Source organism: Anastrepha ludens, chromosome X (assembly GCF_028408465.1).
Source record: "Anastrepha ludens isolate Willacy chromosome X, idAnaLude1.1, whole genome shotgun sequence".
Taxonomy (NCBI): domain Eukaryota; kingdom Metazoa; phylum Arthropoda; class Insecta; order Diptera; family Tephritidae; genus Anastrepha; species Anastrepha ludens.
In genome coordinates, this window is record NC_071503.1 from 43,736,288 (window position 1) to 43,751,032 (window position 14,745).

Consider the following 14,745-nt stretch of genomic DNA (forward strand, 5'->3'; position numbering starts at 1 on the left):
AAGTCAATTTATAACAAAGAATTCACACTGGTAGCCTTCCTAGATATCGAGGGCGCATTCAACAACATCCTACCGGATACCATAATAAAGGCACTGACGGATTTCGGGATCTCTGGCGCTCTGGTTGAGTTCATCAAAAACATGCTCTTAAGCAGATTTGTGATCGCAACCCTAGGGGCCTCAGAGATCAAGAAAAAAGTTAGCAGAGGAACACCTCAAGGCGGCGTGCTGTCCCCTCTCCTATGGGTGCTGGCACTTAACTCATTGCTAAAGAGCCTAGAGGAGAGAGGACAACACGTAGTAGCATATGCGGACGATGTTGCAATGGTAGTAAGGGGGAAATTCCCCAATACACTCATAGAAGTCATGCAGGATTTACTAAATATGGTTGAAAACTGGTCAAAAGCAAATGGGCTAAGCGTCAACCCCAATAAAACTGAACTAATCCTATTTACCAGGAAACACAAAATACCGAATATAACTCCTCCGACTCTAGGAGGAACGGCACTGTCATTTAGTGATGAGGCCCGCTACTTAGGTCTAATACTAGACCGAAAGCTAACATGGAAGGCAAATGTCGAAGATAGAGTAAAAAGGGCGACAATAGCACTATACTCTTGTAAACAGCTGATAGGACTAAGTTGGGGTCTCTCCCCATCTATCGTATACTGGCTTTACACGGCAATTGTCAGACCTATCCTAACATACGGCATATTAGTATGGTGGCCAGCTTTAGATAAATTGTACATTAAAAGAACCATGGCACACGTACAAAGAATGGCCAGTCTTTGCATCTGCGGGGCCCTCAGAACCACACCCACAGATGCACTAAATATCATGCTTAACATTTTACCAATAGAGCAGTACGGTAAGCAAACAGCTGCCAAAGCAACTCTCAGGCCTACTCAGAATGAACCAAAGAGGACACTCCTCAATTTTAGCACAATTCCCCTGCATTCCCCACACAACGGATTTCTGTAGGACCAAGGACATCAATTTGTATAAATCCTTCGTCACAGTATTTCCTTCCAAAGAGGAATGGGATAACGGGCTCATTGTTAAGATAAATGAAGTAAACATCTACACAGATGGCTCAAAACTGGATAACAAAGTAGGGGGAGGGGTCTACTCCGACAAACTCGGAGTATGCCAATCATTCCGCTTACCTGATCATTGCAGTGTGTTTCAGGCGGAAGTCACTGCCATAAAAGAGGGGCTTAAAGAAATAAAAACGAGAGTATTATCCACAAATGAAGTCTTCATTTACTCGGACAGTCAAGCAGCAATAAAAGCGCTGGAATCAAAGACACACTCGTCAAAAACAGTTCTAGAATGTTTTAAACTACTAGATGACGTATCTAAGTGCTACAAGGTGCACCTTATCTGGGTACCAGGCCACAGGGACATTCCAGGAAATTGTAAGGCGGATGAACTTGCAAGAGCCGGTACAACGCTCGATCTCGAACCGGATAAGGCGCTGATACCCATGCCTATAGCCACTTGTAAATTACTTATAGACAGGGAAACCATCAAAAAGGTAAACACAATCTGGCAAAACCTCATAACATGCGAACTAAGCAGACAGACATGGCCGAACTGGAACAGCGGTCGATCGAAGATCTTGCTAAGATTCAACAGGGAATCTATAAGAAAAATGATAGGTGTATTAACAGGTCATTGTTTAATAGGCAGCCACGCTAGAAGGTTAGGACTCCCATACTTCGATTTCTGTAGAAGCTGTCTAAATACAGAAGAAGAGGAAACAGTCAGACACCTTTTATGTGAGTGTGAAAGCCTAGCTAGGAGAAGGCTGCGCACCCTCGATACAGCATTTCTAACCGATGTAGCGGATATAGCCCATCTAAAACTAACGAAGCTCTGCTCGTTTATTAAAGCAACCGGATGGTTTGAAAGGGAACACGTAGAGTAAGGATAAGCTCCAGTGGTATCACAATGGACCTGCCGAAGGTCTAAGTGTGTCTTGCGACAACCACCCTACCTACCTACCTACCTACCTATAAACAACCAACAGCTATCGCCACAGTAGCACTCCCATTATGATTTTGGTGAATTCTAAACTGACGCGGCAACCCCCTCTCTTTAGGGTCAGCAGCAGGGAGTTGACTGTCAAAATCCAAAGGAGAGGGGAGCGGACCCCTCCCTGAGGAATATTTCTGTAAACCTGTGTTATTATTGTATTGCCTAATCTTGCAGTTACCTTTCTTCTTACAAGTATATTCTCGATCAGAGTAGCAATCCTAGAGCATCCATCATGGCGCTTGTATTAATATTGTTAAAGGTCTTCCAATGTCTCGAAAGTTACCAAAGCAAACTCTTTTGCTGCCAGGCACTTTTCCACGAATCCAAAAAACGAGTGTAGGAGGAAAAACGTGAGACTGATAGGTCTGAAGTCTTTAGGACCTACCTGCCTAAGGCATGAAGGAGACTCTAGTCCCTGTAATTTATATAGACCAAAAGTGCTAATGGCCTATTTAATTTTCTCATTTAAAACCATTTGATTGCCCCCCGTTTTTAGATTCAATAGGCTCTACCGGCTTGTTGCCTCGGAAGTGGACACACCTCTGTTAATAGTGTTGGTACTCTCCTGCAATTTCTTGTGGGCTTTTGCGTCGCAGGAGACAACCAGGTGCGTTTTCGATTTAGCTGACTCCTCATCCCGTCTGGCGGGACGTCCTTTTCGTGCCCCATGTAAGCGCAGGCCACCTCCAAGCTGTTTTTGCTCAGCTCCATGCTTCCCGCCACCAAATCTCCGCTGCTAAGCTGAGGAAGCAAGAAGATATTTATATTATTGTATATTTTGCAAGTATACAAGCACGAATCTTAGGCATGTGTTGACTGGCAATAAATTTGAAGACCTTCACTTCCAAACCGAAAATTTTGTTGTCTACCGGCAGCCAAAGGGAAGAAAGGTTCGCAGACGCGGGCCTAAAATGCTAGAGGTCTATTTCGATCAGTTTCATTAGAATCTGTCAACTTGGCCTCTACGATGGTAACGTCGACGGCTTCCTCAGCGATCTCCTCACCCTCGGTATCGTTAGCGAGAACATCATCTTCGTTAAACGACGGCCGCATACCGGTAAGTCTGTACGAACCGTTCTTCGTCACCACTGTTCGAGTAAGCTCTATCGTCCTCTTCACCAAGTTAAGAGCTGTTTCGTCTCTTCGGTAAATTCAAGCAATTACCTGAACTAACCCAAATCGAACCTTCCAACCTTTTTTCGGTAGTGGTACGATAGTTTCGGCGTTGAGAAGCAACCACACCTGCCTTCTACCTTCTAGTGGCTCGTCAATCTTCCCTATCTTCCAGTTATGTGATGGCAGGCCTGCTCCTCTTTTAATTGATCCGCTGGTAGATCTCTGAGATTAGAAGAGACCCTCATGGCCGCCTTATAGCAGGTGCCACCCCCGCCTTCCGACTAATGTTGGGGTGGAATGGGGTATGTTTGCCCCAGGTGGAGTTGAATCCACAACTCCCACCGTAAGACGATTTGGAGCCGGTTTCCCGGTCCTCCTTTCCCCCCGATGCCTCCTGAAGCACTCGTACTGGGACCAGCCATATCGCTGAATCTCCCTCTGCCTCCTGTCACTGGTGGTCTGACCTCTCGAGACTGAAGCAGTGATCGCGCTCATTTTTTGTCGCTCGAGTATAGGACAAAAAGAGGTCCACCTGCACAGAGGCCCGTGTACACAGGTAAAACTAGATTAAACCGGAGGTTTCCAGGTATCCAGAGCACGCCGTTTGCGACTGGACGAATTTTAAATCTGGGTCCCCAGCCAGGCTTGTTCCAACCCAGAACCTTTTCAAGAGGTTAGCTCCTCCGATTGGCAGAACTTGGTCATAGTTCAAAAAGGCAGCCCAAACCATAGGAATCGAATACATTCACTCAATACTGGAATGTCCGTATACGGGCACACTGTCATCCTGTGGCAACTCCTGGTAGTAATATTATATTTAACGAACGACAGCAGATCATATTGTGCTCCCGTCATTTTTCTCATTCCTTTAATTTTTGCATTCCGACAAGACTTTCTTTCAGCGTGGTAAAAAAGTCAAAAGTTCTTAATTAGTTATTAAATTGTGCACTTATGTTTTGAACATTATCTTAATAAAAGGTTTGTAATAAAAAACGAAACGTGTTATCATTTATGCACCAAAATTGATGACCCCACATTAGAACATTTTATTAAAAATACGTTAGTTGGTCGTGAATGGTATCAAAATGCCTCACTACGAGGGGCTCTCTACAGAGATTGAGTCGCTTAAAATTCAGTTAAACGAGGCAATCGGTGCAAAACAATCTGCAGATCAATTCATCTACATCAAGCCAAATAACATCGATCTCGGAAATCAAAATCACGCAGTTTTACGAAAACGACCAGGAACTTTGGTCTGTCATCGTAGAGTCACACTTTGAGGCCCGAAAAACAACCTCAAGCAAGTCGAAGTACTTGCACAGTTGCAAACTTATCAAGCAAAGTTGCATTGCAAGGAAGGGAATTGCTTCTAGAGCCTTTCTGGGACGAAAAGTATGACAAATTGAAGCAGCAACTCATATCAATTTATCCGAGTCTGCGACTATTAGATTTCAGAAGTTGATTTCAAATAAACCGCTGCATGATATAAAGCCTTCTCAGGCACTACACAAAATAAAATCACTCGCTTCAAAAGATGTTGGAGACGATTTTACCAAGAACTTATGGTTAATAAAATTGCCGCAAACAACGAGAACAGTCCTGGCCGCATCAGAAGACAAACTGTTCATACACGATCTATAATACAATCTGAGCATGATTTCCTAATCGATTCAGGTGCTGATCACTCAATTCTAAAACCAACTCACCGCATGAAAGAACTCATACCCAGCAACTACAAAAAAATCAATACAGAGTAAGTACTTACTTCGATTTCACATCAGGTAACTACGATCGATGCGACTAACAAATTTTCATTTCTTTTATCTGAATTTAAGGAATTACTTAACGATAAACCCCCTTTGCGAGTTAAAGAACGAGCCAATGTAACGGTTTTTATCGAAACTACGGAACCACCGGTCACAGCAAGAGCAAGACGATTATCACTAGATAATCTAGAAATTGTTAAAAAGAAGTTGAACGAACTTCTCCGACTTGGTATCTGCAGACTCTCAAAGTCCAACTACGCCTCGCCGATGCATATGACACCAAAAACTAATGGAGACTGGCGTCCATGCGGTGATTATCGGCGGTAAAATTCACGTACAAAAGCCGATAAATATCCGATTCCCCACCTGCAAGATTTTGCAAATATCCTGCACGGAAAGCGCATGTTCAACCGCATCAGCTTACGCAAAGCTTACCATCAAGTCCCAATCGAAATGTTGCATATTCCAAAATCGGCCTTCATCACCCCATTTGGCTTATTTGAGTTTGTTTTTATGTCATTCGGATTGCGAAATGCGTCACAAACATTTCAACGACTAATTGACGAAGTACTACGGGGAATCTATTATGCTTTTGTGTACATAGATGACATTTTTATCGCATCCGAATCTTATGAACAATATTCGAAACGTGTTCAAGCGCTTGTGTCATTATGATCTTGGGATCAACGCTGAAAAGTGTACATCTGCTGTTAGCAAAATAACATTTTTAGGTAATGAAGTCACAGCTGAGGATGTTAAGCTGCTACCTGAAAAGGTGGAAGAAACATTATCCTTCAAAGAACCGACTATCGCGAAAGATTTAAAACGATTCATATTAATGATTAAATTATTCCATCGCTTTATTAGAAATGCAGCTGAAACGCAACAACGATTACAAGTCTAAATAAGAATAATAAGAAAAACGTTAAAACTCCTCTCTCGTGGAGTGAAGATGCAAGACAGGCATTCCAGCAATACAAGGAGCAGTTATCAAATGCTTCGTTATTGCTTCACCCAGCTGCAAATGTTAAACTAATTTTGGCAACGGACGCCAGTTCCACTGCTATTGGAAGGGTTGTTCATCAAGGAAGGTTTTCTCAAAACGGCTCAGCGACACCAAATCCCGCTATTGGACGTACGACAGAGAATTACTGGCGATTTATCGTTCAATAAAATACTTCGAACACTTACTGGACGGGCGCGACTTTGAAGTTTATTTCGATCATAAGCCGCTGTCATTTGCATTCAGTAAATTTATCGAAAAAATTATTCCACGTCGTGTAGCGCAATGACGGTATATCAGTGAATTCGCAACTACCATTCGCCACGTTCCAGGAAAGAACAACGTAATTCCGGTTTTGCTCTCAAGAATAGACTTTATTGAACTAAGAGATATAAATTTTGAAAAAATGGCCGTCGAACAAGAAAACAACAAGTCACTCAACTCACCGCGCCACAACAACAGTACAAGCATTCAACTCAGTCAAATCACAGTTCTTGGTACCAGTACCGAATTGACATGCGATATTTCTGGTAACCGTATTCGCTTTTTTTTCCTAACAAATTTCGAAATCTCGTTATAGGAAAATTCCACAGTCTGAGTCATTCAGGAGTACGTGCTACGTAATTGCTTTGCGTGCCAGAAAGCTAAAATTCATCGCCACACACGATCGCCAATCGAACATTACAACACCAAATGTGGCCCCTTGAACATATCAACATCGATCGATTTTACATATTTACATAACTGCATCGATAGGGCAACCCGCTGGCCGTAGGCGTTTCCGATTACGAACATTTCTGCCGAAACGGTTGCGAACACCTTGTTATCAGTGGATCTCTCGCTTTGGCATGCCTAAGCGCATTGCAACGGACCAAGGCCGCCAATTCGAATCCGTTTAATTCAAAGAACTAAACAAGTTGCTCGTTGATATGAAGCATATCAGATCGACGCCTTACAACCCAAAAGCTAATGGGATAATTGATCGCTGGCATCGATCGCTGAAGGCTGCATTAAAAGCAAAGTTAACAGACTGTGATTGGATCACTGAAGTACCTTTGATTTTACTTGGGTTACGCTAAGATGTCAAAGACGATCTTAAAGCATCTCCGGCTGAGCTTGTTTTTATTAAAACACTCACATTAACAGGACGGTTTTCAAGGACCTTATAATCAGAACGAGCGACAATCATTTTATAACTTCATTAAAACAATCACTGAACAAAGTGAACATCTTTTCATGATTCGCAGTCAGTTTTCATACATCCAGATCTGCCGAAAGCAAGGTTTGTTTTCGTCCGTATTGGCGGTCATAAAGCACCATTAAATGGCCCATTTAAAGTTTTAGAACACAGAGCTGAAAACTTTAAGGTAAACAGCAACGGAGAACATAAAACTGTTTCTACTGATCGCCTTAAACCAGCGTTTGTCGAGAACCCATATCTGAAGATATATCTTAATTAAGTAGTTATCTTCCATAAGGGAACAAAAAGGAATGGATTTGAAACTTTCAATAGTACGATATGTCGAAGACGTAAACTTGTTTCAAGCTAACCCTATGATACTGGGTGCATTTATACCCAGCAGCTAAAACAATCACCATTCGTTACGACTGCTGCCACTCTGTCACGCATTTAGACATGTTTAACCCTAGAACACACACCCGGGTACAAATGTATCCACTTCAACTTTGAAGTGTTGTAACTTTTGAACCGCTATACCTCTATACCGCTAACTTCGGATCTAGGAAGATTATTTAGTTTTGAGTTCAAATTCAAAATTTGAACCAGATCGGACTATTGGTTCAGGAGCTACAGCCTTCCAAACACATTATATACGTAAACACACACACGGGATACGTTTGTACCCCAATAGTAAAAATCCTCATAATAATCAAAAAAAAACATTTTTTATATTATTTTTTTATTTGAAAAATTAAAAATATTCATTTCACACATTATATTATTGATTTTTATTATAAAAATTATAAAAATGCATCTTATATCTAAGGAAAATCATGGCAAATGGAGCAATTTGTTGATGTGACCGAATGTTCAAGACACATTGGCTTCTTACATTTGGCGCACCGCTTTCTGGTTTTTCTACGGCGTTTTTCCCCTTGTGCGTAACATAAATAGCAAGATCCGGACACAGGTTTTGGCGTGCGCGCTGCGGCGGATGTTGATGCTGCTGTTGACACCATTGATTCCAGCGGTCGGTTGAAATATGCTTCAATAGCAATTTTAGTCAACGCTTGTTGTTTGTTCTCCAAGGCAACATAGGGTTATTCAAATCGTAGACAATGTAGGCTGCAAGAGCTGTAATGTCCAACATGTTGAAGAACATCGCTAGTGGCCATCGTTTTGTCTGTCTTTGTGTTGGATATTCCGCAAACATTTGGTCCATTCGATCAACACCACCTTTGGTACGATTATAATATTCAATTATTTCCGGTTTCCCACTGTCAGCTATTTCAGCATCATTATGCATGGTCGAAAACAAAATTACTGCTTTATTTTTTTTGGGATCATAAGAGCACATTGTCACATTATTTTTGAAGCCAAATGTCGTTCGGCCACTTCCTTGGTATTTGGCAGACTAATCCTTCACCACTCGTTCGCCTTGGTTCGCTTCCCTACCAGTTTCTGCTTGGCCAGTATATATTTGTCCATGCAGTGGATATGCATTTGTGGCATCGCAAATCCACCAAACCTTGACACCATATTTAGCAGGTTTTGACGGTATGTACTGCGTGAACCGTGTGCGTCCACGGTAAGGAAATAATTGTTCATCAAACGTCAAGCATGAGCTGGGCTTGTAATGTGCAACAAGATTATTGTTCATCATCGTCCACAACTCACTGATCGGTGCTGCTTTATCAGTTAGTAAGCGTGTTGCACGAGTGTTTTTATCGTCAAATCTTAGAAACCGCAATATCGAACAGAAACGGTTGACTCCCATTGTGGCGCGATATAAAGGATAGTTTTTGACGCTCCATAAATCTCGAACATGTTCTCCATTGCTATGGTTCGCACCAGTCATAATAAGTGTGCCAAAAAATGCATACAGCTCTGTTATTGACACAGGCGTCCATGACTTAGGAGTTGTGTTTGGATGCGCATTGTTGTAAGCATTATAAGTTTCTTTTGCTAACTTATTTGTGTGGCGCATAATTATATCAGCCATTTCAACGTTCATGAAACATTTGAATGTTTGCTCTATTGACAACATTTCAGTGCATCTAGCTGGTCCAGAACGTTCTCTTATAATATTTTGTCTGAGTACCTGACGACTTACATTTGGTTCTTTCATCCACTCAGTACCATCACGTGCAAAAAATTTTTCGCCACATTATTTTCTTCTACTTCTGCTTCTTCATCGTCTTCTTCATCATCCTCATAGTCCGCATAATCAGGTAATACTTCTGCGGCACTTTGCGAAACTTCAGCATCGTCATCAGCAATTTCAATGTCATTGAATTGAATTTCTTCTTCATCTTCTGAGTCAAAGTCATAGGGAGCGTCATCGTCACAAATTTCATCAAATAAAGATTGTATATATGATTCTCGCTGTTCCTCAGTTAGCCTGCATAATAAAAAAAATTAGTATATGTTTACATTGTTGCTTATTTTACATTTTTTACCTTCTATATGTTGCACTTGATAAATATTCGTTTCTTCTTGAAGTCATTTCGTATCCAGTTATTCATAGTTTCAGTTATATTTATTTTCACTTATATTTTCACTTCTTTCTTTGAGCACCAAAACAATAATAAAAATATCAACAGGCAGCATTTATAACAACACCTCGTGTGAAAACAACCCTTGCAGCTGCATATAAAATACAAAAACCAGTTATACCAGTGTATTTGCTACCTACGCACCCATACCTTGCGCGACCTTTTTGCACATATCTTTTGAACCAGGTAGAATATTTCAATGAAATAAAAACCAAAATGTGTATTCTACAAGTATATTATTATAAATTATATTATTTTGTGTTGCGTTTATCAGGACAACAACAAAAACAAAAATCCACTGTTGCATGTCCTGACTTTATTTGCCCATATCGCTGGAACCAGTAGGAATATTCGAATAAAACAAAAGACAAAATACTTGTTATATATTAAAATATACATTTAAAAAAAAAATCATAGAAATTGGTTGAATAAGCATTAAAAAAAACGCAAAATAAGGTCCCGGGTACAAACGTATCCCGGGTGTGTGTTTACGTGGTATTTTCTGGGTGTGTGTTCTAGGGTTAAACAGTTAGTAGTTGTTTATAAGTTTTAGTTGTATGAACGTCGCATGCAAAACGGCGCTAAACATATGTAAAAGAAGCCCTCGTTGCTCAATTCATGAACATTTATAAAAAGTTGATTTCCGAATCGAAGATGACGGAGGATTTTTTTTTTTATAGATGTAAGAAAAACTTAATTTTTAAGAACATAAGATTTTAAACTTTAAATTTTAATTTTATTTAATCCATTTGGGGTTTATCATTGCTGTGCGCTGTGCCGTATCGACATATGTAGGTCTATATGATGTCCTTTAAATCTGTGAGCACCTATGATACAAAATGCAAATGATTTTTCATACCTATTATTCTAATTATTGTTATGCACCCCGTCTTATACTCGATATCTGTAGTGCGATTCACTGACTCAATTTTAACGATTGTGAATTCGGTAACCGATTTCATAACAATAATTGATAAAAAAAAATTCAGGTCTTTGATTAACTTGTCGATTATCGCAAACTAAACGACAACAATTTCGGAGTGTTTAAATAAAACGAGAAATCAATAATTAGTAGCTTGAATTAAAATGAAATTATATTAACAAAACTTATTAAAACATCGCGTATATGTATTTGGAGTATTTGGCCTGTGATTTATCACATGGAGAGGAGATAGTGAACCCTTAAACAGTGGATCGAACTTTGTTCTGGGATGTGGACAACACTTTCCATTTGGCTCGATTTTTTACAACTAGATGTTATCAACGTATGCAATCAACCGCTGCATGTTTTGCGCAAAGGTTAAGGTTTCCTATGACCCAAGTGGAGCGGCAAGCGGCAAAATAATTTTTTTAGTACGTGAATAACCAAATCGTTAGTGCAAACGGCTAGTACTGTAGACAAAGATAACAATTTTCGAATCGTTGAAAATTAGTCAATCGCACTGCTGAATTAGCATTCAATTTCCAGCTACCATAATTGCGCTAATCATTTCGTGGGGTAATTCGGCAGCTTCAAGTAAGCGATTATGTTTGACGAACAAATACAACATCTCGGGGTAATTCGCCAACTGTTCGTATGCATGTTTTTATTAAATGATATAAAACGTCTTTATAGCAAATTTTATACCTTTTTAGTCATTAGGCACCTTCATGAAGCTAATAACTTGTATCAATTGTTACAAACTATCAAGTTGTGGTTGCATGTACCCAAACAACTTTCCCAAAGAAGGGGAAGTGAGAGAGTAGTTACGAGCCCAGGAATATGTGTCGCCTGTGGCCTAATGCCTCACAGTTGGTGAGACTCCTCTTCATCACAGCAGAACCTGCATGATCTTGTACTAGATAACCTATTGTGTTAAAGTGTTTATTACAGGCAAAGTGACCTGTAAGTGCTCCACAGAGTAATCTGAGGCACTTTTTATCTAGGATTAGAGCAGATTTTCCTCTGTTGGTATTGAAGTTCAAAAACTTTTTGGAATGATTAAGGCCGCTTGTGCCGTTCCAGCGTTGCCTGATTTTTGTTTGGATCCATTGTTTGGTTTCCTGTTTCATATTATTTTTGCTGTCCACAACAATGCCTATATATTTAGTAGATGTTTTTGGTGTCAACTTAACTCCTCCCTGCCTCGGAGGTGACCAGTTAAGAATCTTGCAGTTCCTTGTAAAGAGTGCTAAGTTCGTCTTGTCTGGATTTACTTTTAGTCCGACCATTTCCGTCCACTTCCAGATCGCTCAAAGCGTCCTTGTGAGTATTTCACTCATCGTTTGTGGACATCTACCTGAGATGATAACTGCCAGGGCGTCAGCATATGCCGCCAGTTTCGGTCCGCTATTCCCAAAGTTTGATGAGAATCTGATTTATCACTAGGGAAAGGACTCCTCACTGTGGAGTTTCTCTGTTTGCTTTTTTTGAGATTGTACTGGACCCATTACTATCCGATAGGTTAATAGGCTGCCGATCCAGTGTTGAATAGCAGGTTCCACACTTGTTGAATCCAGGCGCTCTATCAAATCTTCCGTAGGTACACACATTATTAAAGGCAAGATATGTCAAGGAAGCCTCTCATCGCATATTCTCCACAATGCAGCGCTTTTGCTTCTGAGAAGAGCTCTTTCAGTGGACTTCCCCTTCGTCTACGCATGCTGATTTGCTGATAGTAGGCTAGGTTCAGTCCTTTCCTTAATGTACGAATCTAGCACTCTTTCGAACGTTTTCAATACGAACGATGTTGTGCTTATTGGCTTATATTCTTGTTGATATAAGCGACTGATTTTGCCGGCTTGAGGCATAAAAACAACCCTTGCTAATCTGCAGCTTCTAGAGACGTAATTTAGTCTCAAACACTAAACGAATAATTTTTCCAGCCTCGGTATCAGTACCCAGACTTTGTTCTGCAGCAGCGCTGCACAGTGCGGCCGATTCCCAAAAAGCTGGCCAAAAGTCGAAAAAAAAGTTTCTAGATAGAGTTTTTTTGTCTTTGGGTTGGCTACAGTAATGCCTTGAGTAGTGAAAACCGTTCATAGCAACGTCCTGTACCCTAAGTATCCTCTGTATTTTCAGTCGCAACGTGGCCTTCGTTTGAGCATCGTATTACTGTCGATGAATAGTGAAAGTTGTACACATTTGAAAGATTTTGTAATGGAGTAAATTGAACAAAACCAAATGGAATCATCTTCGGAAGGTTAGTAAAATACGAGAAATCTTTAGTACATATCAATACCTCGACACAAAATTTTTAGCTGCAGCAATACGTAGATACATTTTTTGCAATTTTTTTTATAAAATTTGAGTTTTCAAACTGTATAGTAATACAACGCCGTCATGTGCTGCTTTGAAACCTATTAAAGGTTACTCAAAAAAGTAATGGTTACTGAATAAAACAAGATTCAGCTGCTACCACTTGCTACCTTGCGACCCCGAAAACATATAAATTTACATGCGTCTTGATTATGTTCTTGAATATACGCTATTTCTCGTGAGGGGGTGGCCAATAGGAGTGGAAGGGGGTGGATTTTCAAAATTTTAAGATCAAATTCGTAATCAGCGACCCTGAAAACATAAATTAACATGCATCTTGATTATGTTCTAGAATATACGCTATTTCACGTGAGGGGGTGGCCAATAGGGGTGGAAGGGGGTGGATTTTCAAAATTTTAAGATCAAATTCGTAATCAGCGACCCCGAAAACATATAAATCAACATGCATCTTGATTATGATCTAGAATATACGCTATTTCACGTGAGGGGGTGGCTAATAGGGGTGGAAGGGGGTGGATTTTCAAAATTTTAAGATCAAATTCGTAATCAGCGACCCCGACTCGTAACTGTTTGTACTGTGCGTAACTGTATAATCATTGGAAATGGCGCTGCGGCTGAGAGAATGGGTATTTATTTGTACTTCTAGTGCTTTATTGGAATCTAGTGCCCATTCTCCTGTATCTTTGCAGATTAATGTTGGAACCATAGGAGATTTGGCAAGAATCTTCCTGAGTTCTAATGCTTTAGAAGCGTGTTCTGTGTCACCACAGAAACTTTGCATTAGCTTCTCTTGTTATCTGGTCATTTCTTTGAATGCCCAGATCACGATCTTTGTTGGCATCTGGTTTCCCTGCGTGGAAAAGTTTCAAGTCTGCCGTCGGAATGTCAGTTATTTTGGCGTAAGAAAAGCAGTGATTCAACTTCTGGCTTAACAGTGCTAGATACCCGGACATTAGCTCTCGGTTCGTATTAGAATGTTTCCCTATCCACTATCTCCAGTTTTGCGCCGTTCCATAAACCCTCTAGTGTCGCAGTGAGCCATTTTAGCGTCGCATCATAATTGCACTTCAAGATTTTTAAGCCCTTGAACCATCCCGCTCCTTCGAATGAGGGTGAGAATTTATCCGGCTCGTTTACGATCCGTGCAACAATGGCTTGCATCAGTTTTTCATCTACCTTCATCCACTAATCTGTCATCATGTGTCCAATCGGATGGCTTCACTTAATCAGTAGGATTTTCTGGAGCTGCATATGTACGAGGATGCTTCGCCACAAGTTTTTTCTTCTTCACCGGTTCCCGCCAGGCACCTCTCGACCATGACTGCAGCAAGGTTCCGCATATCTTCGCCCACACAATAATTTTTTATTCGTTACATAGCTGTTTTATATCACGATATTGTAAGCGCGTAAAGTGTCTATATGTATAAGTACTTTTACCAAATTTTTTATTTATTTATTTACAATAGCGCTAGCTACTAGGGCTTTCAGCTCATGTTACTACAAATTTAAATAAACATAAATGTTACTGCAAACTATAATATCTTACATTTTTTTTTACTAAATGGCGTATGACTTTTTTAGTGAAGTGGAAATAAAAGGTGGTTAAATTTAAAGAGTCGATGTTGAATATGAACCACACCTAAATGTCAAGTTTTTTTCTGCATTTCATTTGACACTTTTCTATTTCAGACTAACTCAATTTGAACCAAGGAAAGATACACAATCGAGCAACGTGTTAAAATTATTCAGATATATCGAAGAAAATCATCTTCAGTGACGAGACACATTTTCACCTCAGTGGATTCGTCAATATGCAGAATTGCCGC

General features: G+C 40.3%; 1 protein-coding gene across 1 annotated transcript in view; it reads left to right on the plus strand.

Moving 5' to 3' along the window:
• Positions 1-3,007: 3,007 nt before the first annotated feature.
• LOC128870002 (putative nuclease HARBI1) overlaps positions 3,008-14,745 on the plus strand; it is a 34,313-nt gene continuing 22,575 nt past the window's right edge. Inside the window, exons 1-2 of the mRNA XM_054112598.1 lie at positions 3,008-3,097; positions 4,992-5,245. Coding sequence (XP_053968573.1) covers positions 3,008-3,097; positions 4,992-5,245 — 344 coding nt within the window. The remainder of the gene's footprint in view (positions 3,098-4,991; positions 5,246-14,745) is intronic.